This window comes from Danio rerio, chromosome 10 (genome assembly GCF_052040795.2).
Source record: "Danio rerio strain M-AB ecotype USA chromosome 10, GRCz13ab, whole genome shotgun sequence".
Lineage (NCBI taxonomy): Eukaryota > Metazoa > Chordata > Actinopteri > Cypriniformes > Danionidae > Danio > Danio rerio.
This window is the reverse complement of record NC_141030.1, coordinates 21,442,977-21,470,028: the sequence shown is the minus strand read 5'-3', so window position 1 is coordinate 21,470,028 and position 27,052 is coordinate 21,442,977. Positions and strand designations below refer to the sequence as shown.

General features: G+C 35.2%; 1 protein-coding gene across 6 annotated transcripts in view; it reads right to left on the bottom strand.

Annotated features, from left to right (window-relative positions):
- Window positions 1-27,052, bottom strand: part of phf24 (PHD finger protein 24) — a 67,495-nt gene that overhangs the window by 34,143 nt on the left and 6,300 nt on the right. For all 6 annotated transcript variants that reach the window (XR_015500956.1, XR_015500957.1, XR_015500959.1 and 3 more), the window contains exon 2: window positions 6,103-6,512. Coding sequence is in view for 2 of the 6 variants with exons in the window: in XM_087270422.1 (XP_087126548.1) it covers window positions 6,103-6,510 (408 nt within the window). In the remaining 4 variants the exon portion in view is untranslated. The remainder of the gene's footprint in view (window positions 1-6,102; window positions 6,513-27,052) is intronic.

Below are 27,052 nucleotides of genomic sequence, written 5' to 3'. Positions count from 1 at the left end.
AATGCGGGGGAGAGAGTCTGAGGCGCTGGATTTAGAAACAGGGCGATCAGAAGAGCCAAAGGACGTCACCTTGCCAGTGAATCTGACTCAAGCTCTGCTTCACTATACTCTGAACTTCATTACATTTGATTGGCATTTAGCTACTGGAATAGTAAAACTCTACTGACCCCATGGAGGACAAAAATAGTGTTTATTAAATATTTCAAAAATAATACAAATTTTCACAGGCTAATAATTTTGACTTCAACTACATGTGCAGTTGACGTCAGACTTTTAAGCCCCCCTGAATTATTAGCCCTCCTGTTTATTTTTCCAATTACTCTTTAACGGAGGGAAGATTTCTTCAACACATTTATAAACATAATAGTTTCAATAACTAATTTCTAATAACTCATTTATTTTATCTTTGCGATGATGACAGTACATAATATTTTACTGGATATTTTTCAAGACACTTCTACACAGCTTAAAGTGTCATATAAAGGCTTAACTATGTTAATTAGGGTAACTAGGCAGGTTAGGGTAATTAGGCAAGTTATTGTATAACGATGGCTTGTTCTGTAGACTATCAAAAATATATAGCTTAAAGGGGCTAATAATTTTGACCTTAAAAGGATTTTTAAAAAAATAAAAACTGCTTTCATTCAAGCCGAAATAAAACAAATAAGACTTTCCCCCGAATAAAAAAATATTATCAGACATACTGTGAAAATTTTTTTGCTCTGTTAAACATCATTTGGGAAATATTGATAAAAGAAAAAATTCGAAGGGCTAATAATTCTGACTTTAACTGTAAATTCCCTTGCTTGTTAAACATTAGTTGGCAAAAGGGAAATATTGGAAAGTGAAGAGAAACATTTAAAGGAGCTAGTCATTTTAGAATTGCTAAATCCCAAATTGGGATTTACTGTGTTTACTCAGTAATATCTGAAGTAAAATGCTAATATTTTTTATTATCATAATATAATAACATTTATTCCAAATTTAAATTGAACTTAAATTTCAAATATTGCCCTTTAGAGTGTTATTACGTTGTGTGTGTGTGTGTGTGTGTGTGTGTGTGTGTGTGTGTGTGTGTGTGTGTGTGTGTGTGTCCGCGCCAGTGGTTGTGGCAGGATTGATTGAAGCAATGACCTCTGGGATTTGTACGTCGATTCAGTGGCAGAATTGTAGTTCTTGGGCAATCTGCAATGGCGTATATGCACACGGATTTTTAAATTCAGTCGGTTAGCCCCAGAGCTTCCTCATAATTGTCATCCCATACAAAGTCATCGTGTTTAAGATCTGATTACAGTGATCTTCACAGCTTGGCTGAGATACAATATAAAGGGGGTATCAGACTTTCTCTCTCTTTCTTTTCCTCTGAAGAGGCCCTGCCCTAGTTTGGCAGACGACGAGTCCTGGAATAGTCTGGAGTGAATTGGCGTCTTTTAAAAAAGGGAAATAGGTGTGGAGCAAGAGGCTGAGTTGGTTGGCGTGTGGTTTGGCGTTTGGTGTTGTAGGTAAAATACATAGTTGCTAGCGGTATTTTTGATTGTGTATTCCCATTTTGTTGTGTGTGTAAATTTTGACTTTTGTTTGTTGTTTATCCATCCGTATTCTAATAACTTTTTTGGTTTGTTAGTTATTATTGTACTGTACTTTGTTTATACACAGTTAGAAGCAGTACATCCTTGACCATTGTCCAGGGTTGTAACATAAATTGGGGGTTCATCCTTTGTTTTTGTACATCAAAAATGTCTTAAACCCTTTGTGTGGATGCGCAGTGGGTAAGTCATTTTAACTTATTCTTTGTTTGGCTGCTTTCTTTTCGTTGTTGGAGTAGCGAATGGTGTTAACGTGAAGTTTGATATATTTTCTTTTTGTACAAACAAAACATGACAATTTTATTTAATGTCTTTATTTGTTGTGATTAAAAATCAGAGTTATTCCACAAAATATTGATTCCTTAACTATTCTTTAATCAAAACCTTGTTATTCTGTTGTGTAAAAATCTGAATGTAAACATCTGAAAACAGATCCTTTTTATTTTATGCAATAAATAAATAAATTAAAGAAAAGCCATGAGTAAATGCTGCCATACGATAGGCTGATTAGACAGTTGCATTAATGAGCACTCAATACCTAATAATACTTGTATTTTTCATTAAAAATTACAGCAAATTGTTGAAGTAAAATAAATTTTTCTTTCTGTCTCAAATTATATTCACCAGCTGTTCTATTTTTCATTCATGCCAATGCTCTCTGTTTGTTTATGCATTTTTTAGAACCACATTTCAACATCAGCAAATGCATCTAGACAAACCTCAATAAGATGAGCCAAATTGCATCTCATTTCGCCTGCTCTTATGTATTTTCTATCTGGTGAGAGACAGCAGGAAAACAAAAGCGCTCTGTTGAGTGGAGTTGTGTGGAGGGGCTCTTCTCTGGCCCCATCGCCACAAGCTTCACTGACCCCAATTAATTTCGGACTGATCCCAGACGCCAGCGCAGCTCACCCAGCCTGGTTCTTCCAGCACAGCCTCTACCCACTGCCCACGCACTGTCAACAAACCTGAGCTGCCATTTAGGCTGAGCTTAGATCAGCTTTCCTAACTCACAGGCTTGCCATTTACACTCTTAAGAGCATCACAGAGCTGTTTTAGCTCCCAATGGCAGGATAACCTCCGCCAACAGTTTGAATATATACATCAAGTGTGCATATATTTTACTTCAGTTATTTAATCTCATTGTAATCGGGGCATTTTCATGGTGTAAGTAACCAGATATGGAGGTCAAGAGAGGCTGTGCTAAAGGTTGCTGCAGCAGTGTCTCATTTTAAAAGCATAGTCTGGATATGGATCATACAATAGTTGAATTGTGATTCATGGATCACATTTCAGAACTTGGGATGTATGTAATTTGCTAGAAATAATACTAATTACAAAGTTTAACCACCAAATTGCAAGAAATTATTGTCTCATAGATCATATTTAACATTTTCTTATGTCCTATGATGCTTTTTGTGAATTATGGGAGTAACTTCAGTGTAGTGTTTTTAAAAAGTGCAGGTACAATAATGCAGTTTCTGTATTCTCCACGAAGTCCATCTATCCGATCTGAAATGGCATTATATATGTATTAGCATCAATAAATTACTATAAGCATACCATAAATAATCTCATGGCAATATTACTAACATGTTAAAGATTGTCTTGACTATGTATCTGGGTTGTTTGTTGCACTTTTGTATGATTTGTTTTAGTTGTTCTGTATATAAATTCCCCAAACAGAGTTCTCCTTCACTTTTTCTCAGTCTTGAATGGACAAATACAAAGTCATGTCCTCATTTCCACATCAGAGGTGATTTTAGGAGTTTATTGGGGTGGCACAGGGGACCAATGACCATTTAGTGCAAGCTCATGGAAAAAAGATCGGATTTTTATATTTAAAGGGGTAGTCCAGAATGTATTTTTAAGGCTTGGTTGTGTTTATAAGATGCAAAGCAATGTGTGTTCATGCTTCATTGGTAGAAAATCATGTTATTTTTCATATATCTTACTTTGATTATATACTGCTACAAGGGTGAAGCAGTGGTGCAGAAGGTAGTACTGTCGCCTCACAGCAAGAAGGTTCGAACCTCGGCTCAGTTGGCGTTTCTGTGTGGAGTTTGCATGTTCTCCCTGCGTTCGCGTGGGTTTCCCTTGCAGTCCAAAGACATGCTGCAGGTGAATTGGGTAGGCAAAATTGTCCATAGTGTATGAGTGTATGAGGATGACAGGCCCAGACGACAGGCCGGCCGGAAGGTGTAAAAAAAGTTATCATATGGACAAGTCTAAATGGAGGACTTGTTCCAAAGAGCCGGCCCCGCAACCATACAGGACTAAAGCTAAAGAAGAAGAAGAAGATTATATACTGCTACAAAATGACTGTCATATTTCCTAGTTCCTCGAAAAGGCCCGCCCTCAAGAGACTCTGATTAGACAGCTTACATGATGTGCTGTGATTTGCACATCGGATCCACATCACCAGAAAAGTGTTATGCCTCCACAAGTATGCGCTTTGCCTCTGCTGTGTAAATAGTGTCAGTCAGAGTCGCTGTTAGCAGTATCTGTTTGAGCCTTTATCAGACAGAAAATTAAAAGGATGAACCTCATGCCCGCTCTCTAATATAAAATCTGACAAGTGTCTGTAACGAGTGAAAATAGCGCGTGGTTCCTTTAAGAGAGAATTGGCATTTTATGTGTATGTGTGTATGTGTGTGTGAACAGTATGAAGATGCATGAAACACAAGAACTGCATGTGTGAGAGACCGATGTTTATTTTTATTTTTCTCTGATGCTCAAATTAAGTTATTTCTCTGTAATATACAGTGATGCTGTTGACAGAACAATAAAGCGTACAATGTGGAACTACACGAGATAGGGGAGCTACAGTATATTGTATTTTTTTTACCAAACTCAATGAGTTACATGTCTTTCACATATATTCAGAATAAGCATGTGTAAGTAATATGAAACTATAAATATTATGTTTATATATCTTTTGTGCTATATTTGTAGCTAAATTGTTAGCAGTGCCAAACAGCATTTCCCGTTGTTTACATCCTTGCTACAGCATACTTTTAATGCTAGACACTGTGCATGATCAATTTTAACTAAGTAAAAACACTTACAGGTTGTGTCTCACAATCCACAGGTTCTGCTTGAAAGAGCTATTCCTTTGAGGAGTTTTTAGCCGAATCCAGCACTGAACTGGGAGAGATTCTGGAAGCTGTCCTTTGTCAAATGCTAGCTATACATTTTTTATCATTCTCTGGAACATAATTAAAATTAAACTGTAAGCACTTTGTGTTGTGTCCTTTGCAAGCCCAAATACAGAAACAGAGCTCTGTGGAAAAGCAGCGTTTAGACAGCATTTTAGCTATCTCTACTATAACATTAATGCGCTTCTGGCAACGCCCCTTCACAGCGCAGGGTGTGTGCTTGTGGTAAATGCATGTAACCAGAAACCCTTGTGATCTCACTAGCCTGGATGTATTTTTTTTGTAGTCTCCAAAGTTTGCTTGCTGTAGGCTTTGTTAAGCTGACTCTTTAAATGCCAGTGTCTCCCTTTGCATCGAACTTTGAGCGTACTACATTCAGAGATGTTGTTTATGCTCATGCAGCTACATTACAAATTAACTAAAGTGTAAAATATGATATCATAGTGGACCAATCCTTTAATAGCCAAAGTCTCCTCTGATTAAAGAGAAACTCATTTAAATGTGAAGCTGTTCTTGGACATAAAAAATAATAATAAAACTACCACACAAAAATGCAAACAGGTGTTAACTTTACTGCATCTCTAATATCTGTTTTTCTACAATGCATAGATCATTAAACAATGGTTTAGAATCACACATTTTCTCAAAAATACATGTGGTCATGGTTGTCCTCCAACGTGAAAGTAAACATCTACAGTAAGTAACAATGTATGTATCGCAAATTATGCATGATGTGTATTAGTATATTGGGTCCATGCAACAGCTCTTAAAATGGCCACCGCAATAAAAGACAATCAACCACTCACTGTTATTGGTAAGGTAACTTTAATGAAAACTAATCTATATATAATGTGTACAGCAAAGACAGTATATGACTATATGAAAAACACTGTATTACCTTATATACTCTTATTTCATTTCTATTTTTTTTTCTCTTATGAAATTGTATATAGCTGTTATTTTGTCTTTTTTTTCTTTGCAAGGATTAATCTAGTCCATCACTTCAAGTACTGTAATATGATCTAAACCATAAAACGGTTTAATCCATACTATTAATAGTTTTAATGTACTGTGTTTTGATTATTAGATTTTGTGTGTGTGTGTGTGTGTGTGTGTAAATTCTAGATTTGGTCATTTTATATTTGTTTTTTTAACATTTTATGAGTCCATTAGCAAATGCTACATCAAAACTGACTATAGATAAATATGTTTTGGAAATATTTTTCATTGGTATGTCATCTTTCATGTAGTTATTTAATATGAACAAATAAAACCTCATTGAAGAGTAGTTAAATATATTAATTTCCCATAAAAATATATATATTACTCATAATTTAAAATGCATTCAGACTTTTTACCTGCTCTCTCTGTCCGAGCATCACATCCACCGGCTGGTCATCATTGACGTCTCTCTTTGGCCGCACAAACGCTGGAGGAATGAGCTGATGTGCCTTCTTTAAGTCCTCAGGCTCCACCCCCTTTCCATCACGGAGACGGCCCCAAGCCTCCTGATTGGCCCTTTGCTCCTCTGTGGGAGGAGCCTGCTGATTTGGTCTGCTGTCCTTGTCTTTTAGTTCAGGGTGCTCTTTATCAGTGTGCTGGGCTCCTTCAGCGGATCCATCCCCGTTTTCAGTGATCACATCATCAGTCTGATCCGCAGCAGCTGGAGCCGCTCGATCCTTCAGACCGTCTTTAAACGCTGACACCACCACACTGCATTTCTGCACCTTCTCCACCTGCTGCTTCTTGGACATCAGCACACCCATGACTGTAATAGAGCATATCAACACAAGGCATTTTCTATATGAGACATTAGTATGTCATTATAGGCTATGCTACAGTATATACTCCTTTTAAACAGAGGAAACTTCAAATAGGCTGAAGTCTGATTTATTAGCCCTCCTGAATTATCAGCCCCCTGTATATTTTTTCCCAATTTTTGTTTAATAGAGAGAAGATTTTTTTAACACATTTCTAAACATAATAGTTTTAATCACTAACATCTAATTAACTAATTTCATTTTGTCATGATTGCAGTACATACTATTTTCTTGGATATTTTTAGATACTAGTATTTAAATGTTATTTTAAAGCTTAACTAGCATAATTAGGCAGGTGAGGGTAATTAGGCAAATGATTGTATAATGAAAATCAAAAAAAAATTGCTTAGGGAGCTGATAATATTGACCTTAAAAAGTTTTTTTTTTTTTTTTTTTTTAATCGATGTACTTCTTGCCGAAATTAAACAAACTACTTTCTTTTGCCATTCATTCACATCTGCAGCTGACGTCAGAACAGCAGAAACAGTTGCTACTTCACCAATGCCACTTTAGAGCTAGTGTTTGAATGATTCTTAAGCGTAATGTCTAAAGTGATGACAAAACAGGTGATTTTGCTGCCATTTTAAGATAATAAGATTATTTCTCTGTTGCAATCGGGAGATCACAATAATTATATCCAAAAAAGCCAAAGCAGCGCAAACACTACCAGATTACTGTTGGGTTTGCAATAAGGAAAACTGCAAAACACATGCAGGCATTTCTTCTCTCTTTCCTTCTTTTTACTGCATTAGTCTACAGTGATGAAAACAAGAGGCACATTAGAAACAAACAGATGGCCAACCAAAAAGTAACTCAGGGTTATGCAGAGTGACTAACATCTCTCAATACACTACAATTGTGTATAAATACAGCAATACAACTTACAAAAGAGAGAAATCAACGTGTCACTTGCCTGTTTAATAATGATTAGAAGTTTTTCTTTTCTATGGGCTTTTTTTATGTGGTCTCTGTCGCCACCATGTGGACGACAACATCATCCGTCTTTGCTCTGCTCAATGACAGGCTAATAGCCGCCGATGTGCTGGCTCACAGAAATTATAAACATTTAAAATAGTCACTGTCCCTGTAAATAAACTGCATAGTTGCTATAAGCCTCATTACAACCCTCAAGTACATTACGCTGTCCAACAGCAGTGATATCAAACTGTAGTGTCTTCTGCTTGTCGCTGTATGTGGGCGGAGTAATACACAAGGGTGAAGAGTGAAGAGGCTGTACAAGTGCTGTTATTTGCAGAATATTGCACAGCTATCAACCAATCAGATTCAACAACCAGACAGAACTGTTATAAAAAATGTATTTAAAAATGCTTATTGTAGCAAGGTTGGTATAATTAATTAACAAATAGGTATGTTTGTTTCTAACTAAATATGTTGGATTTGGAACTCTAACTAAAAATGTTGGACTAAAAAGGCAGAATATGATCACTAGTGGGACACTCCAATGCATGCCTCTCTGCAGTGCTGAAATACTGCCACATCGCACTGCTACTTATGTGATATTGCTCATTTATATATTTACAAATATGATGAAATCTAATATTTTTGCCTCCTCCAATATGAAAAGTTTAATTAATCCTTCTAAAAAAGCTAAATATTTGTTTTAATTATTCATTTATTTTCCAAACTGTTTTTTATACAGTATGTACTGTAGAATGAAAGGGAGAAAATAAAATAAAGCTATGAATTAATTTTCATTTGTCCAGATAAACCATTTATTGTATCATATCAGGAAATGCAATCACCTGTGCTGGTCCTTTCAGCAGAGTAAGCTTCAAATCCTATTACTACAGTAAACAGAAACAGCGCTCTCATGCTTGCTGTGTCGTTGTTCGCACCCTGTTGCATAACAAATATTAAGGTTGAAAACAAGACATGTTCTATCGACTTTGTCTCTAAATCACTGCTGTGGCAAAATACGCCCACATGCTGGATCAAGCAGACTTTGTGCAGCACAGTGAATGTGCTGTTAAGCGCCTCGCTGGCGTTTTCTTCACACAAATCTCTCGCATGATTGATCACTGGAAGGCTGCTTGTATTGGTGCACTGCAATCACGGATCATCAATCTTAACTAATGGCAACCCGTGGCGATTTGTGATTGCAGTGTGAGCAGGGAGCCAAAATGAAAAGATTTTGTGAATGGGGGTATGTTTACACAACAATGATGCTCTAAAACTGAAAGTGTAACAACAATAAGCTATATTGTGTCGTTCACACAGATTGGCGAAAATGCCAAAATACACACGCCAGGACAGTAGGTGGTGATGTAAAAAACAACAACAACATTATGACAATTGCAAACTCTAAACAGTATTTTTCACAAATTTTATAATATATAATTTTATCATTCAAATCTACAATAACTGAAATATGAATTAACTTTGAATATCAGTTCAGCTTTCTTCAAAATCTAATTTATACAATGTAAATAACGTAAATGGAGTTAACTTGTAATTTAAGGTTTAGCGGCGGAAACATGCCTCACTTTGTCTCTACCAATCACCTACTCCCTTATACTTATTTAAGGAAGACCATCCCTCTAGCAATGTTCTTTTTGTTTTTTGAACCCACCCTCCCTCCATTCCTCCCTCCATTTCCTTGCTTCCCATTCACAATCCTATAACCCTCTTCACTCATACATGTAGGTTAAATCGGAGGGTCCAATCACTCTGCCAAACTATTACAGAGACAGTACCCCCACTCTGAGTCTCTGGGCAAAGTAGGACGCTCGATCAACTTACCCACCTGTTTACCAGTCATCCTCTTACTCCCCTTCCCTTTCATGCACTCTTCTTCAACCATCCCTTTCATCCCTACATCCCTACAGTAAAGTCTAGGTTAAAGTGTGGTGCTCTCTACGGGGTGGAGAAACAATTTCTTTAAAGAGACACTCTGTAATATGTTGTGCATATTGTTGTTTTAAATGCACACACATTTTAAATAGTCCATGATTAGTTTTGGTTAAAACATGCACTTGTTTTCCATATTGATTGAAATATATGTTAATGACACAAACAAGCAATGACTGCGTTCAAAATGGCATAAATGTTTTTAAAGTGCACTACGAAGGAAACGCAATTCTCAATATAAAGCTTGCTAAAACTGAACTGTAAAAATACTTTGAAAGCAAATTAGACATAGGTGAAATAACTTTTATGTTTTTTTTATCATTCCAAGTTTAAATGTTACAATGTTCTAAATGAATAGGGCATAGGGAGGATAACTGGGAATAGATCATAATCAGGAACTATGTTTAACTACAGCTCAAGAGGTGTAGTTGGAAATGTACAAGTTTGCGATGCAGTTTGCTATAATGTTCGTCGGATTGACAGATTTGGAAATGCCAAATCAACAAACTCTGTTTGTAATGACACAACTTGCGACCTTAGTTTGCTAATGATAGTTTTCGGAAAGGCACACCTGATTGGCTAACAGTGCTTCAATCCTTCAGCAATCCAATCGGCAATCCTGTTCCTTTGTGTCATTGTTATTTTGGTGTGTTTTGGTTATTCTTTAACATATGAAATGTTTTGTTGTTGTCTTTTTTAGGTGAGGGGGTGAGGGGGGGGGTATCATTAAATTGCTTAAATTGTTTGCACCTTGTTGTGAACAGCCCTTAATGGTCTAAAAATGAATTTGAAGGGCTTTGCTTGGTCCATGTGTTTCTTGTGTTGGACAATGAGCTGTGATTTAGCTCGTCCAGAGCGGACATCAAATAAGCTTGAACGCTTGCTCTATCTTTTCAGCCTTTAATCAGGGTAATGGTGTGAAACTGCTTTAGTTGCTATTCTCCCTCTCTAAATGCTAAGCACAGCAAGCTGGTGAATTTAAATGGATGCTGCCTTCTTGGTAAAAGGATAGTTCATCCAAAAAAGATGAGATTTGTTCTAAAAATTGCTTTAAATAATTGCAAATGTCCTCGGAGGAGTTTGCAGAGGATCCAAGCAGTCAAAACTAACCAGATGATTTTGTAAGTTCACATTGCTAGTTTTGTGGTGAACAACTCATCTGTGCGTGTGATTAAGAAAAATTATTGTTCGTCCTTCTAATGTTTAATTGAAATCTGAAAATATATATCTTAGGAATTGGGCATATTTAAATATTTACATTACATATTTAATCACGCTGCTCCAACTGTCAGATTTGACAACAAACATAAATAGGGAGGATAAGTCTGTTAGGTTATAATAAGTCTCCCAAACCCTTTTCCCAATCTTTCTGAATAAAATGCCTACTTTACTACATCCATTAAGCTCGCAGTATAAAAAAACAAGCCACGTCCACTGTTTTCTCATTTAAATATTCTGTTTTTCTAGGAACTGCATCACAATAAGAATAAAATTTTGGTCGCAGCTTTCGGTTTATGGGGAGTTTAAAACAAGGCATTGCAGGCAAATAAGATAATAAATAAACCAGTTATCAGTAAACTACCCTGGTTTATTGGGTAGTTAAATATAACTATTATATAGTTATAAGGAAAAAAAAGAATTTACTTTAATTATTTTATTTAATAATTAAGTTTTGTAAGTAGGTGTGTCTAAATATGTAAATGAGGCATTGTTTAATTAAGTATGCTCTAATTAGAAAGCATTTAGCACAGAAATTTAGCCAAAAATTAGGTAAACAAATTTTCAGTTGAATTTAAATTATTTTTTTAACCCAATGGTTGTGTTTATCCATATTTGACCCAACTTTGGGTTATGACAGCATTTTTAGAGTGAATTAATTTGGGTTCAAAATAAATATTTAAACATATCATTCAAAGGTTTAATAGAGGAGATTTTGAATAGATCTATTATCACTGCATAATCCTGAAAATACAGCCAAGAGAAAGAAAAAAAAAACGAATGCATTCTTTTAAAAATGTAGAATTAATGGTTCTATATTATCCAACATATTATGTTTAAAAATTTATTCTGTAAAAAGAAGTCAAAATATAGATTTTGTGTGAAGTTTAGAGAAAGTGATGCTAAATTAAAGATTTTTGGCTCAGTTGAAGAGGGGAAAAACATTTTGAGAAAACAGAATTTAAAATATGTTTCGTAATTGATTTCTACAGACTCAAATTGCTAAAGTGCATTAAAAGAAACATTTCAAAGTGTGTTTTGGCTGTTTTCCTAATAACAGATGGAAAATTCAATGTTTTTGCTTGCAGTGGCTTGCATTGAAGGGCCATGAAACCCCCCTTTTTGATTCAAGTCTACCTCTGAATTCCTTCAAAAAATTCTTCAAGATGGGGAGGAGTGGAGGAGTGGGCTTGGCTGGCAGAGCAGGGGAAAAAGAGGGAAGCGAAAAACTGCGGTCAGTTGGCTCACAAAGTGAGACACAAACCATGAGGAGACCCATGATTGAATAGTTTACCAAGTTAAAATGCCAAGAAATAAACAGTAATTAAGTAATTTAATGCCCTGCTACATTTGTAATTAGTAATTTCATGTACACATAACCACAATTTGTTATATCATTATAAAGATAATCGTGTTAATAAACACTAAAAATGAGGACTTCTCTCCTCCTGAATCCCCAGGTCTAAATGCAGACACAGTGAATATAAGCAGCAGGTCTCTTGCCCTATCTGTCCTAACCATTAGCCCTGCCGGTAATCTGGAGAATTTTAAAAATAAGCGATGTATCTGAATGGTAACAAACTCAACTGATAAAAGACAAAGTCGGCCATTCTCCAATTCTTGTACAGCTCTCCCGACAAAAATGCTTGCTACAAACCAACAGCTTTGCTGTATCAGCCCAGTATCATGGGGAAAAACATGCAACAAACCTCGTGGATCATGGAAACAAACACATACAAGCTTTCATAAACAGCTAAATACTGCGTGGCTTGCACAGATGCGGTCTCACCCAGTCATTAGGTCTTACAGTTTGGCAGATCTGCCTTCGGAAAGCACATGCTCTCATACATTTTTAAGAAGCAGGGTCTCCTCATGGGATAAGAAAACTCCACTATGAATAATAATGAGAAACCGACGCGTCATCACTTCACTAGCAGATGTGTGCTATGTCACAGATTTTGATTACACCCCAAAAACAATATTAAACCCAGAAGATGAAATTAGCTGACAAAAGCTCCAAATGATCCAGTTTTGCCCACAATTAAAGCTAACAGGTGCTAATGTTGTCTTAACTGATGGTCAACACACAAATCTGTTTAAAAAAGATTTAAGTACTCAAGGATTTCTTGAACCTTAAAAGTAAATAATGTTGTAATTAATGTTAACTTTCAGCACGCAGATCAGTTCACGCCACAAAGTATCATCAGAAGCCATAGTTGTTGTTTTTTTTTTTTTTTTCCAAAGTGCCGGAAGACTTTGATTTGTATTTTATGAATCACCACCCACATAGCAAAATTTCTCTGGCCCAGCTCTGGCCCACACAATCAGGTTTTGCTTGGCCCACATGCCACAGTGAATTACGGTACATGATTGGACCAAATCTGGCTTCCAGACAAGGGCCAAACACAGACCATATCTGGGCCAAGTCTCAGCCAAGTTAATAACTCATAACTGGGCCTGAACTGGGCCAGATAGGTTGGTTTGTAACGATTGCAATGAAATTGATAAACCCATGGAGTGGTGCGCTTTAGGCACACTATGGGCACGCTTTTTCTCAAAGTGACCTGATTGGTAGAATTGTTTTTCTTTACTCAAAAATTATTTTAGTGTATTTTAAATGTGGGTCAAGACTGGCCAAACTCACATGGCCCACTTATTAATTTTTTAAATCTGGGCCAAATCTTGTGTGCCGCCTTAAAAACGGTGCCACCTCTGCCAAACCCGGGCCATGTTTGGCCCACATGCTGTATGCCAGTGCCGGATGAATGCCTGCTGTGCCAGCTTTTTGCCAAATCTGGGCCAGAATTCTTTGCTACTAGGGCAAGAACCACAGTTTGAGCTGAAATCTTTTTCAATGTTCAGCTGAAGAAAAGCAGACACCTACATATCGCATGGTCTGAGGTTGAGTAAATTAAAAGCACATTTTCCTTTTTAAATGTCTACCCAAGCATTGACCCACTGCATTTTAATATCGCTGTTGTCCCTATAGGCACCACTGTCAGAATGAACTTTAATTATAAGGCGTTCTTGGGAGTGACAGAGATGATTTTTGCTGTAATTACCCCTGACTGTATGATGTATATAACCCTGTTACAGCTCAGTGTGATCTGACGGATGCCACATCATTTGGCTGCACAAACGTGTGCTTTAACATCTCGTCAGCGAATTAATTAATGTGTATCTTTTAGGCACAGTCTCAAAGCTGGCAACTAAAAGCATATATTACTGTCTGAGAACAACATTATTTCTCTATTAAGCCAGTAAAATGAAATTACAGTCCATTTAACCATGTTGTTGTGGAAGCTACTTTTAAAGTGTCGTTTAGAAAACAATCAGTATTTCCAGTTAGAACTGAACAGTGTTTAGACAGATTTATTTACAAGAAATGAAAACATTAATTTATACAGCTTGCTTGATGGACGCACGATGCAATGGTTTAATTTCAGGAACACATCATGTTCTTTAATAAAATGTGTTCATTGAATGCACTATAAATCACTTTCTTTTACTTTCTTTTTTTCACTACCCGCTTGTTATGTCCGATATCATGCAAAGCAGCTTCTGGGTCCAGGCGCTCTTTATCAAATTGTACCGGGAGGCTCAACAAATGGTAATAATAAATGTTTATAAAGCTGAAATACTTTCAAAAATCATGATCTCATTATACATTCACTGGCCACTTTATTAGGTACACCTTACTAGTACCGGGTTGGACCACCTTTTGCCTTCAGAACTGCCTTAATTCTCTGTGGCATAGATTCGACAAGGTAATGGACATATTCCTCTAAGATTTTGGTCCATATTTATATGATAGCATCACGCAGTTGCTGCAGATTTGTTGGCTGCACATTCATGATGCAAATCTCCCGTTCCACCACATCCTAAAGGTGCTCTATTGTGACTGTGAAGCCATTTGAGTACAGTGAACTAATTGTCATGTTCAAGAAACCAGTCTGATATGATTTGCACTTTATAACATGGTGCGTTATCCTGTTGGAAGTAGCTAGCAAAAGATGGGTACAATGTGGTTATAAGGGGATGGACATGGTCAGCAACAATACTCAGGTAGACTGTGGTGTTGACACGATGCTCAGTTGGTTCTAATAGGCCCAAAGTGTGCCAAAAAAATATCCCTACATCATTTTCACCACCACCACCAGCAGCATGAACCATTTATACAATGCCGAATGGATCTATACTTTTATGTTGTTACAGTTTTTTACAATTGCTATGACACTTTTATCAATACATTTAACAAGTTTCCTAAACTCTTAACACAGTTAGCACAACATCCGTCTTCGTGGGCTATACAATTAACACATTTCTTGTTGTTTTGACACAAAATGCATCCAGTTAACACAAATTTAAAATGCTTTAACTTCTTTTACACACAAGCACAACCAAGAACAAAACAATGTAATTTTACAGTAAAATTTACAAATGCTTTAACACAGTATGTCAGAACAGATAACCATGTTCTAAACAGAAATTATATAGGATAAAGTCAAAGTGAACAGCTGTTCTAATTGTGAATTGAAACACAAATATATTCCCTGTATTTTATTCAATATATATATATATATTTATTTATATAACCGCAATATGTTATTTCTCATTGGCAACTGAAAAAAAAAATATATATATAACCGCAATATAAGTCTCTCATATATATATATATATATATATATATATATATATATATATATATATATATATATATATATATATATATATATATATATATATATATGACAGCTGATTCCCATCTAGAAAGCACACTCATGTCTTGTTTTGGTTTTTCCAATCACATGATCATATGTTCTAATAGAGGACTCTTGAGGTTTTTGAAAGGAACATTAAAGAACTCTGTCACCAATACGTCCATGTAAGATTATGCAATACAGTCATTACTGTACTATACAAAGTGTTTTGCAGTAAAATACTCTTTAAACCTGGAGTTCATTAGTACATAAATTAGTTATAGTACAGTGAACCATTTACACTGTGTCTAATTACTTTCAGAGAGTCATGAAGTTAGAAGTCAATCAAGTACCACATGAAATTTTCAATGTTGACAAGGCTGGGGATGTCGTCGTAGGAAAAACATAATAGGCCAAACGGCCACAGTTACCGTGCCGGGCCACAGAAGATATCAAGTATAATGTGGATGAGAACATGTGGCAAAAGACCGGGCAGAATAGAAGATTACTTTGTTATTTTATTATAATTGTGGTGCTTTTTCTGTTTGCAGTGATGTACTTCTGCAAAAAAAGTCTGTACTGCAGAAATTCTGTGTCTGTATTTTTTTTTAAATAAACTGTAAATTTTATAAAGCAATTTTTTTCTTCATTTTTGTATTGAATTTTTGCAGTAAAAGAAAGAAAATGCATGCATTTACTTAACCCAACTAAACAAAACTGCAGAGAGGCTTCAAATATAAGGGCAGAGCTGACACATAAACTGATGCAGTTTCTGTAATGTCAGCTGATGATAGTGTTTTTATTGTCAGTGTGTTCTGATTGACTGAATGTTTATGTTGGAAGAGAACATGTGTTTGTGTTTTGAACAATAATTTCATTTTGAAACATGATTGCAGTGTTTTGTTAGACATGGTGTAGTGTGTTCGTTTATTATTGTATTTTGAAAAGTAGTTTAGAGGTTTAGTTTATAATGTGTGATTTTCAGCATAAAATTAACTGTTTTGCCAATTGTGTATTTTAGGTGTGTTGCTGTGTTAAGAGTTTAGCAAACTTGTTAAATGTATTGAAAAAAGTGTCATAGCCATTGTAAAAAACTGTAATGCCAAACTCTGACCCTACCATCCTACCATCAGAAATCGAGACTCATCAGAACAGGCAACGTTTTTTTCAATCTTCTGTTAACCAATTTTGATGAGTCTGTGCGAATCGTAGCCTCAGTTCTTAGCTGACAGGAGTGGCGCCTGGTGTGGTCTTCTACTGCTGTAGTTTATCTGCCTCTACATTCGACATATTGTTTGTTTATCAACAATTTCTGAAATACTAAGACCAGCCTGTCTGGCACCAACAACCATGCCACATTCAAAGTCACCTAAATCATCGTGATTGGCAGATAAGAAATTTGCATTAATGACCAGTTGGACAGGTGTACCCAATAAATAGGTATGACCTAAATACCCTATATACATGTGTGTGTGTGTGTGTGTGTGTGTGTGTGTGTGTGTGTGTGTGTGTGTGTGTGTGTGTGTGTGTGTGTGTGTGTGTGTGTGTGTGATATAAAATTGTAGTTAAATTTTTTTCATTAAATTATTTTTGTTCTTTATATTGTAATGTGTTTATTATTATATTAAACGTTTGAAAATGCATATTTCATCTGTTTTATCAAGTTAAAATTCTTGCGAACTAATATTACTCTGGTGCATTCAAATAATGTTTCCCTAACACTGATGTCTGATTTTTTCAACAATGACAGATCATATTACACTGCATGACCTAATTTGACTAAATGAACTGCAGCTTAATTCTGATGCCGTTCATACAGCATGTGCATAATTCCAGAATCCTGCTTTCTTTCTAGGAAGTGCTTATTGCATCAGTGTGGAAAAACGAAAATGCAATTTAGTTTCCCAGCAGACCCGCACAGCCCAACGGGTGGAAATTGCACAGAAGCCAGACAATCAGTCCATGCAGCTGATGATTTGAGCTGGCAATATGCATGAGACTGAGACTGCGAGACGGATTCAGTGACTGTATGGTGATGGAGAATAAGAGTCTTGAGAGACGGCAGACAGAGGAAGAGAGAGGTCACTGCGGGTCATCTCTAGAAGAATAAAAGATGAGGATCTCTGGGGCTGCAGAGCTGCTGTAATAACGTGTGACTCAATCCCTTTGTGAAACCCTTATGAAAATGACTTCGGGCTTGAGATCCCACTACATCCAAACCCTCAGCACAGATTATAACATGTTCATTTCAGAGAAGACGGCTGGGCTTTCACACGCAGGGGAAGCAATTACTGCTCAACAGGCAAATTTTTCAACAAAAACAATTGACCAGGCAAGTTTTTCTTTTAGTTCTTTAAAGCATTTAAACATGGCAACAGCCCATAAATATTTATTCATTTATTCATTTATTTATTTATTTATTTATTTATTTATTTATTTATTTATTTATTTTCATTGTAAGCAGTGCAATTATTCTGAATCTGGCAAAATGCTAGCAATTAAAAACATATTAGCATGCTAATACATGCAAAAAATTGCCATCTATCTATCTATCTATCTATCTATCTATCTATCTATCTATCTATCTATCTATTTATCTACTTATTTAAACAATTAAACTTATGTATTCCAAAAAATAAATATGCAATAATAATATACATTTTTTTCAGTGTTTATAAAAAGTTCTATGTTATTAACAATCTTTTGTATCAACATGTAAAGATTTTTTTTTTCTCTCCATTGGTTTGACTCTTTTCTTGAAACAAAAATTACATTCTCAAAATTCTAAGATCCTTTGGCAAAACAGTATTACAGTTTAGCACAACACTATAGCTCACTTGCAAAAGCTCATATCTTTCCCAAAACAGTTCACTCATGTGTAAAAATAAATTTCCTTCTCATTTAAACAATCAGTGTCTTCAAAATGCGTCATCCCTTTAGCATTTGTAAGCGCTGCAAGTTTAGATGTTTTGTCATTATGGCACAGGACCACTAAAATATCCCTCATGTCCACCTTACAAGCTTAGCCCAGTTCGTCATTGACAATGGTTACTGTTCTGTTTTTGTCTAGTAAACAGAATACAATTGTGTATAAAACAAAAAAAAATAGAATTTTAGGGTAGGAGTAGCCTCCAAGGTTTGACATCACACAATGCACTCATACTGCCAAGGAATGGTAACTCCTTTTTTATTGTAATGATCAACCACACACAAAGTAACTTCCATATATCAGAGCAATCAGAATAAATAGCTGTAATAAATTGTAATCAAATGTTCCAAGGCCAAGTATTCACCTATGGTATTCATGGTATCATGGTTTTGACTAATTCTGACAATTGAACAGACTATTGTGCATATAATGACATATACAATGAAATGACGCTGACACATTTTAGAGAGAACAACCATTAGACTGAGAATTAACAATCAGTTTAGATCAACAAGATCTATTCACTTGGAAATTGTGCTAAATGTAGGTTATCTGTACTCAAGCATTTGCAAAGATTTACTTAGACATTTGCAGTTTGATGGTGCAAAAACCTCGGGATTCGGTGTTGTACATTTTATTTAAAGTTACAAAAATGTGTTTCCCCAAACATACTGTATTGTTACTATTGAATGATGACTCTCAATTTTTCTTAAATGCAAAGGTCCGTAAATTTTGGTTAGCTGCTTTAACTGCTACAAAGAAAATGTTGGTACAAAGGTGGAATACTCCTTATGATCTCTCAGTCAAGCACTGGTTACATTCACTATTGGAAATACTGTATCTGGAACTGTCATCACCACAGATCAGCCATGCCAAAGTGGACATTCTTACGGTATGGAAAATCTATATATGCAACGTCAAAGAAATCTTGGACACTTAAGCCTCATCTGATGCTACAGATGTCAAACTTAATGTAAATTATCTTACAGCTTGGTCTAAACTACAGTTATTCTGAGATTCTTGATGTGCGTATAATGGGGTGGGGGATAGGGAATATATATGGGGTAATATCTGTTAAAAGTATTTTTCTATCTGATTGTATAAAAATTATATATTTTTATTTTCGGAACAAAAAAACTGAATTTCAAAAAAAAACAAAAATTAGCCAAACCAATAGAGAAAAACTGTAATAAAAGTTTTAATTTGAAAAACTGTTTTTTTTTTTTCTTGTCTTACCAAGACAAAATGATTCAACATGACGCAACAGACAACAAAACGGCCACTGACATCTTCACTATTACTGTGTATAATGGTAAAGCAAACAAGCAATGTGCTAAAAACATGTTAGCAGTGTTTTACTGTGCTAAAAACATGCTATAGCAGTCCGCCAGAACATGTTACCAGTGTGCAAAATCACACTATAAACATGTAAGCATAGAATTAAATCATACTAGAATCATGAATCACTTAAATCATGTGCTAGAAGCCTGAGAGAACAGGATCATTGTTTAAATCAGTTGTTCCCAATTCCACTTCTCGGGACTCCCTGCCCTGCATATTTTGCATGTATCTCTTATTTCACACACAATGATCAGTTCATGGGTTTCTCTGTTAACGAGCTGATGACCTGAATCAGGTGTGTTAACTAGGAAGACATTAAAAATGCGCAGAGTGAGAAGAGGGGGGTTTCGAGGACTGGAATTGGGAACCACAGTTTTAAACAAGCTCATGTGTATGAAATGTGCTACAAAAACAAAAGTTCCCTTGCCTGGATGAATGATATGATTATGAACGTTAAATGCGTCATGACAGACATCAACAACAACGACAAAAAATGTCAATGACATCCTTAAAATTCGTGTGAACCAGAGTTTGCAGAGATTTTTATTTCAGTATGCAAAAGTACTTCCAACTAATTATATGCATGTAAGTGTTTTTATTGTTCTTTTAGCCACCAATAAACTTCCGACTGTGACTTTTTTATTTTGATAAGGCTCATTTTGCAGCATCAATAATGTAATTTAAACCAAAAATACTTAGTTCTTCAAGCATAAAATTGTATGAAAGGTTGTAATCATTACAAAGAGGAGCAGCGGGCGAGTGCAGAAAATGCATTAAAATACTCTGGTAAAATAAATGTATATATTTTAAAATACTTGGCATGAAATATTGGATTTTAATGCACTGCTTCTTGTTTGCTATTAGACACACAACTATCTGGCAGTAAAGATTACTGGTTTAAAACAAACTAGATCTTACACACCGCAAGTTTATAATGGCATGCCAGTTATTTAGGATTAGGGGCTGTACTTTAACAATCTAGGCTAGTCTAAAGCGTTTGATGCAAAAGCATTGAAAGCGTGTCCGAATCCACTTTTGCTATTTTAAGAAAGAAAAAAATATGGCTCAGGGTTGTGCTTATATTCCTAATAAGTTATGGGTGTGATTTGAGCATAATGTGCACTAAACCAATCAGTCTCATCTCCCATTCACTTTAGGAGTTACATTTGTTGCGCCATGGCGCATTTGCTATTTACATGGCGGACTTTGTGAGTGAAAAAATGAATGCTTCACTGGCGAGAGACAGTTTAACAGACCATCTGCATGAGGATTAAGAACAATCCTTCTCCATTTCTCCTTTACTTTCGTATATAAGGAAACAAAGCACTCCACTGAAGGCATCAATTAGCTTACTTATTTAATTTTGTTTGTTAAGAACAAAGATTTGTTTCAAAACTTTCTAAATTCAGTTTTACAGCAAATAAATAAATGAACAACAACAACAAGAAAATGGAGTTATGTCTAAACATACTTCCTATTGCCCCCAATGGTTATGCGTACATCTCCCAAACCCGACAGGGGGACAAATCTAAACTTGTTTTTATTAACGCAATGATAGGGCTCTAAAAGTCACCATGCATAAGGTCCACTGAAACAGAATATGTAGCAGGGCTTTTTTTATGCATCATTTTCTCATAGCAAACTAACGGAAAGAGGGGTGTGATTAAGAATATTGTGACTGAAGTTTTGAAACTGACATCCACAGAAAAAGACCACCAATCCAAACACGATCAGATTTGATTGAAGATTATCATTGAAGTTTGAAGATTACTTGTATACCTAATAAATAGCAATGTCATACAGACTTTAATATATTTTACTATTATAGTGCATGTTTCATAACTGACTGGTAACTCAAAGAAAAAAATGGTCCCACGTTGTCACTTATACCTGTGAACTTACATGGTAACTAGGTGTGCATGTAGTCTGTAACTACAGTATATGTACACATTGGTTCATAGTATTTACTTGTGTAATATTGGTGTAATTACACACATGTAACAACACACAATAGTATGTGTAAGTTCAAATGTGTAACAGGACATTAACACTAAAAAAGTATACATTCATAACATGAATCACATACTGTAAGTACATTGTGTAACACAGGATTTTCCAAACTTGGTCCTGGAGTGTCGGCGTCTTGCAAAGTTTAGTTCCAACCCCAATCCAACACACCTGGGCTAGCTAATCAAGCTCTTACTAGGCTTTCTAAACATTCTAGCAGGTTAGCTGAGGCAAGTTGGAGCTAAAATCTGCACTCCAGGACCGAGTTTGGACACCCCTGGTGTACCAACAATATGTACTTGCAGGTGTTTTCCCACTTCCACAGCTGTTTGCATACAATGTACTTCTGAACACTGTATTAGAATAAGAATGGCAGAGCTAACGCTGCATTAGAAGGTTTCACCCTGTGATATCAGTGTAATTACAGGGTAAATCCTTAGGAACTGTCCACTCAATATAAAATGATCACAAATTACTGTGTAATATATAAAACCTAAGCCTTTGTACAACTATTTAACAACAGCAAACTTCTGCTAAAAAAAGATAAGTGTTTTGTGTATAAGTTTTTGTGTATAAGTTATAAGAGTATAGAAATATACAAATGCCTTTTGTGTTGTTTTAAGGTGAATTGTATAATAACATCAATAATTCACATTAAAGGGTAGTTTACCAAAGATTGTGATATTAATGTCCTGAACACATTTGATTTTATTGTGTGTTGTTACATGTGTGTAGTTAAACCATTAATACACAAGTAAATACTACGTACCAATGTGTACATACACTGTAATTACATATTACTTACACATCTAGTTACCATGTAGGTTAACAGGTATAAGCGACAATATAAAGTGGGACCAAAAACATAAATGTCTTCAGACAAATTAAATCTATATCCTTTTTATCTGTATCCAACATAATTGGATGGGTAAAATTAAGTCTGACCATCATTTTTTTATGTTCTGTTTGGTTCGAAAGCACAGCAGTTTACATAGTTTTCAAAGCAAGATATCCAGAAAACAGTCAGATTCTTAAATCTCTGCATAGATGTTGCCTCTGGAAATGGACAGGAAAAGACAGCATTTGTATTCAGAGCCCCACTCTGAATTTTAAATGAAAGATTTGCTAATGTTCTTTTTTGTGGTGACTCGACACCAGAGATGTAAGCACTTATTCCGGATTGGGAAGGACAAAATGTAATAATTTGAGAATCAGCCATTTAAAAAAAACGCATATTGGCCGACTGCTCATTTGAATATGGAGATTACTTTTTTTTCCTTCAGTGTCAGAGATGATTGACACCTGAGAAAGTACTTCATCTGTAACAGATGGGCTTCGGTGCGTAATTCGGCAAATGAATTTCATTAAATAGACCTAAACGTTTCTTTATATTGAGTATAGCAATTTTAAACGCATCTGCTGAATATTAGGATGTTTTCCAATAGCAAAAAATGCATAGCTGAGGCAGGCAGGATCTAATTAAAACCACTTCATCACTAAAAGAGTGAAGTCTGATGTTTGAGAAAATATAAGGGGACACTAACTTTATTAAGTCTGTCACAGTTTTTTTTTTTTACTTAAATGTTCTTTAAATATGTCTGGTGTGACGTAGCAAAAAATAAGCAAAACAGTTCTTATATACAAATAATGTGAGAGTGATTTATTTTCATTGTTGTTATCGTCATTCATGCTTTTTATTTTACATGAGATTACAATTGTTGGACTTGTTGGACGTTTTAAATAAATGGGGTGTCACACCATGTTATAGTTGTTCCCAAAAAAAAATAAATATGTGTAAAAATTGGAGATAAAAACTTAACAGGTACACGTCTTTTCACATGACCTCGACTGGGGTCTTTCAACTAATTCATGTTTTCAGTAAAACTGCTGATTTAAAATAAGCATTAGTGTCACACCAGAGGACATGTTTTTCAGTAGGACTGCACAATATATCGTTATAGCAAAGATATCGCAATGTAGGACATAACAACAGCAATAATTATATGATTATAATTAATCAGGAACCAAAATGAAAATTGTGGAGGCATTTGCTAAGTTTTTATTCATTCGTTTATTTTCTTTTTGACTTATTCGCTTTATTAATCAGGGGTCGCCACAGAGGAGTGAACTGCCGACTTATCCAGCACATGTTTTATGCAGTGGACGCCATTACAGCCACAATTTAACACTGAGAAACACCCATACACTCTTGCATTCACACTCATACACTACGGACAATTTAGAGAATTCAATTCACCTGTACCGCATGTCTTTGAACTTTAGGGGAAACCGGAGCACCAAGAGGAAACTCACGCGAACACGGGAGAGAACATGCAAACTCCACACAGAAATGGCAACTGACCCAGCCAAGGCTTTTATTTGGAAGTGTTTTGAAGGCCTGTGCCTAGTTTAAGTGAATTTGGGTACAAGAAATTAGAAAGTTAGCCGCTTTAGCAAAGATTAATTAATTTTCTGGTCACACTACAATAAGGTTCATTAGTAATGAACTAACTAACATGAACAAACAATAAACAATAAATTTTCTACTGTATTTGTTCATGTTAGTTAACGTTAGTTAATAAAAATACAGCAGTTCATTGTTAGTTTATGTTAACTCATGGTGCATTAACTTATGTTAACAAGCATGGACTTGGATGTTAATAATGCATAAGTAAATGTTCAATTATGATTAATAAATGCTGTACATGTGCTGTTCAAGATTAGTTCATGTTAGTAGATGCATTAACTAATGAACTTTATTGTAAAGTGTTACGAATTTTCTTAAGTTAAATTATTAATAAAATGAGAACAATACAGTGTTATTTGACATTTGTTTACTGCACTTCTGAACCTCAATACAGTTAGAATTCACAGAAAAACTGTAAAGCACTGTTTACTTTATTTTTCACCTTTGTTTTATTGTTTTAATCTGTGCTTTATTTTTGTTTTAGTTTGTAATTATTATTTTTTGTTTATATTATATGCTGATGAACTCCCTATGAAAAGTCATTCCAGTCAATTTAACATGTGAAATCTTTCGAATTTTCATCTTGTGAAAGCGAATATTATTGTTGCAATATATATTGCAGAAAAACAAAATATTGCAATGTCATTTTTTTTCAATATTTTGCAGCCCTAGTTTTTAGTGGCAAAATGTATTAAGAAAAATTTGGATGACATTAATTATTTTCATTTGCTAAAATAGCCAACTGAAAAATTAGACCTGAGGAATTTATTAATTTGGATTTTGTAATGATTTGATTTAAGGATTTTCTTTTTAATTTATGAAAGCAGTAATTTATTGAGCTTGAGGCAATCACAATACAGAACAGTTTTGAAATTTGCCTCAAAAAATGATAAAAAATAATAATAAAGCAGCAGTTTCTATAACACAAGTTCGTTGAAAGACAAATGTTTCATCACTACTGCATTTTAAATGATAGAAATACTAATTATATTCATTTTCTTATGTGTGATAGTGAAAACATAACGTCATATCAACAAATAAGTAGAAACAGGTAATACTATATGACATCTCAAGGAAAATATTTTTATATATGCAGTCAAAAATGCTGGGTTAACTCCTACCTGTGTCTCAACACAAATCAGTTAAGTTAACATAATTGTTTTTACAAATTTAGGTGTATTGAACATAAAACAAGAAGTTATGCCCAAAAAAACTTAAGGATTGTTTAAAGTAGTTTGAAAAAGAAGCAAAAGTCATTTTTAAAATGTATGTTAGTAAAATCCCTGCACAAGAAAATACAGTAATCATTGATGTGTAATTCATTTACAATCTAGAATATTGCTTATTGCTGAGTGGTTTCAGGGAATTTGGAATTGCATCTTTGAACTTAAAGATGCACCAAGTCAGCTCTTTCTCAGAAATAGAATCTGAATATTTTTCCCATAAGCTCAGAGAATGCAGTGTGGTTTTTGGCAACAGCTGTCTCACCAACGCAGCTCACTAACACACCAGCTAGACTTCCCTGAAAAATTTAGATGAATGCACTAAAAAAGATATGAAGTTGGGGGCGATGGGGACTTGCAGGAAAACTCATAGGAGCAAAGCCATATGTGCACAGCCTCTGTCTCTCCCGATAAGACTTTTGACACAGATTCATTTGGCCACGGCTCACATTATGGGCCTGAAATTAAAGACCAATGTGCTTCATTTAAAAACATAAAGGTAGAGGGTTATATATTAATATTTTTTTATATATTAATAATTTGGAAAATAATTTGAGTTATATATGAGTTGTTAATAATTTGAGTTGTTCTATGGGGTATCACGTCATAGAACAAACATGATTGTTTTACTGTTGTTACAGTAAATGTATAGAAAAGTATACAGAAAGATAGACAGGGATGGATGGATGGATGGATGGATGGTTGGATGGATGGATGGATGGATGGATGGATGGATGGATGGATGGATGGATGGATGGATGGATGGATGGATGGATGGATGGATGGATGGATGGATGGATGGATCAAATCAACAGAATGGACAGGCAAAACGACCAATGGATGAATATTGACTGGATGGATGGATGGATGGATGGATGGATGGATGGATGGATGGATGGATGGATGGATGGATGGATGGATGGATGGGTGGATGGATGGATGGGTGGTTGGATGAAAAGATGGATGATTGGAACAAAAGACAGGTAGCAGTAATGGTTGGATGGAAAGATGGAATGGTAGATAAAAAAAATAGGAGCAACATATTGCCAAACAGACAGATGGCTCCTTTATGATAATCAAATCACATTCATGTCTAGAAGCATTGTTAGTATATTGCTTTCAATATCATGTTGACATGTGTGTACTGTGTAAAATCATATCTCATAAAGTGTAGCTGTGCATGGGAGTTTATAGGCAATTCATTTGAGGGCACCAGGGACATCTCCGTGTCTAATTATCATTCTGTGTGAGGTGTCTATCTGCACAGATGTTCAGCGCTGATTATTGTTTGGTACATTAAATTCATAAAGAGCCAAGCCTTGTTTCTTCTGCAGAGCATTTAATTAAATTACTTTTTTTTCCCAATACATATTTTTTCTTTCCCTGTTCAAATATGCTCGGCTTTACAAGAAAATAGACTGTGGCAATAATCAAACATACTCACCTGACACTCGCTTTCTTATTAAACTTGATTCATTTTAGTGAGCTGGTTCATTCATTTAAAAGATACAAATTTGTAGAAGTGTACTTAGTTAGAAGTGTAATGTTTTCACAGAAATTTCCATGATATTGTAATTTTTTCCAAAAACCCAAGAGAGAGAATTATAGGTATAGCACAGTTAGCTTTTCCTTAGCAATTGATTTCTTTTAAAATGTTATTGTTAATGTCAATTCATAAACAAGCAATTCTTAGCCGGCAATAGATAGACAAAAGATGGATGGATGATGGATGGAT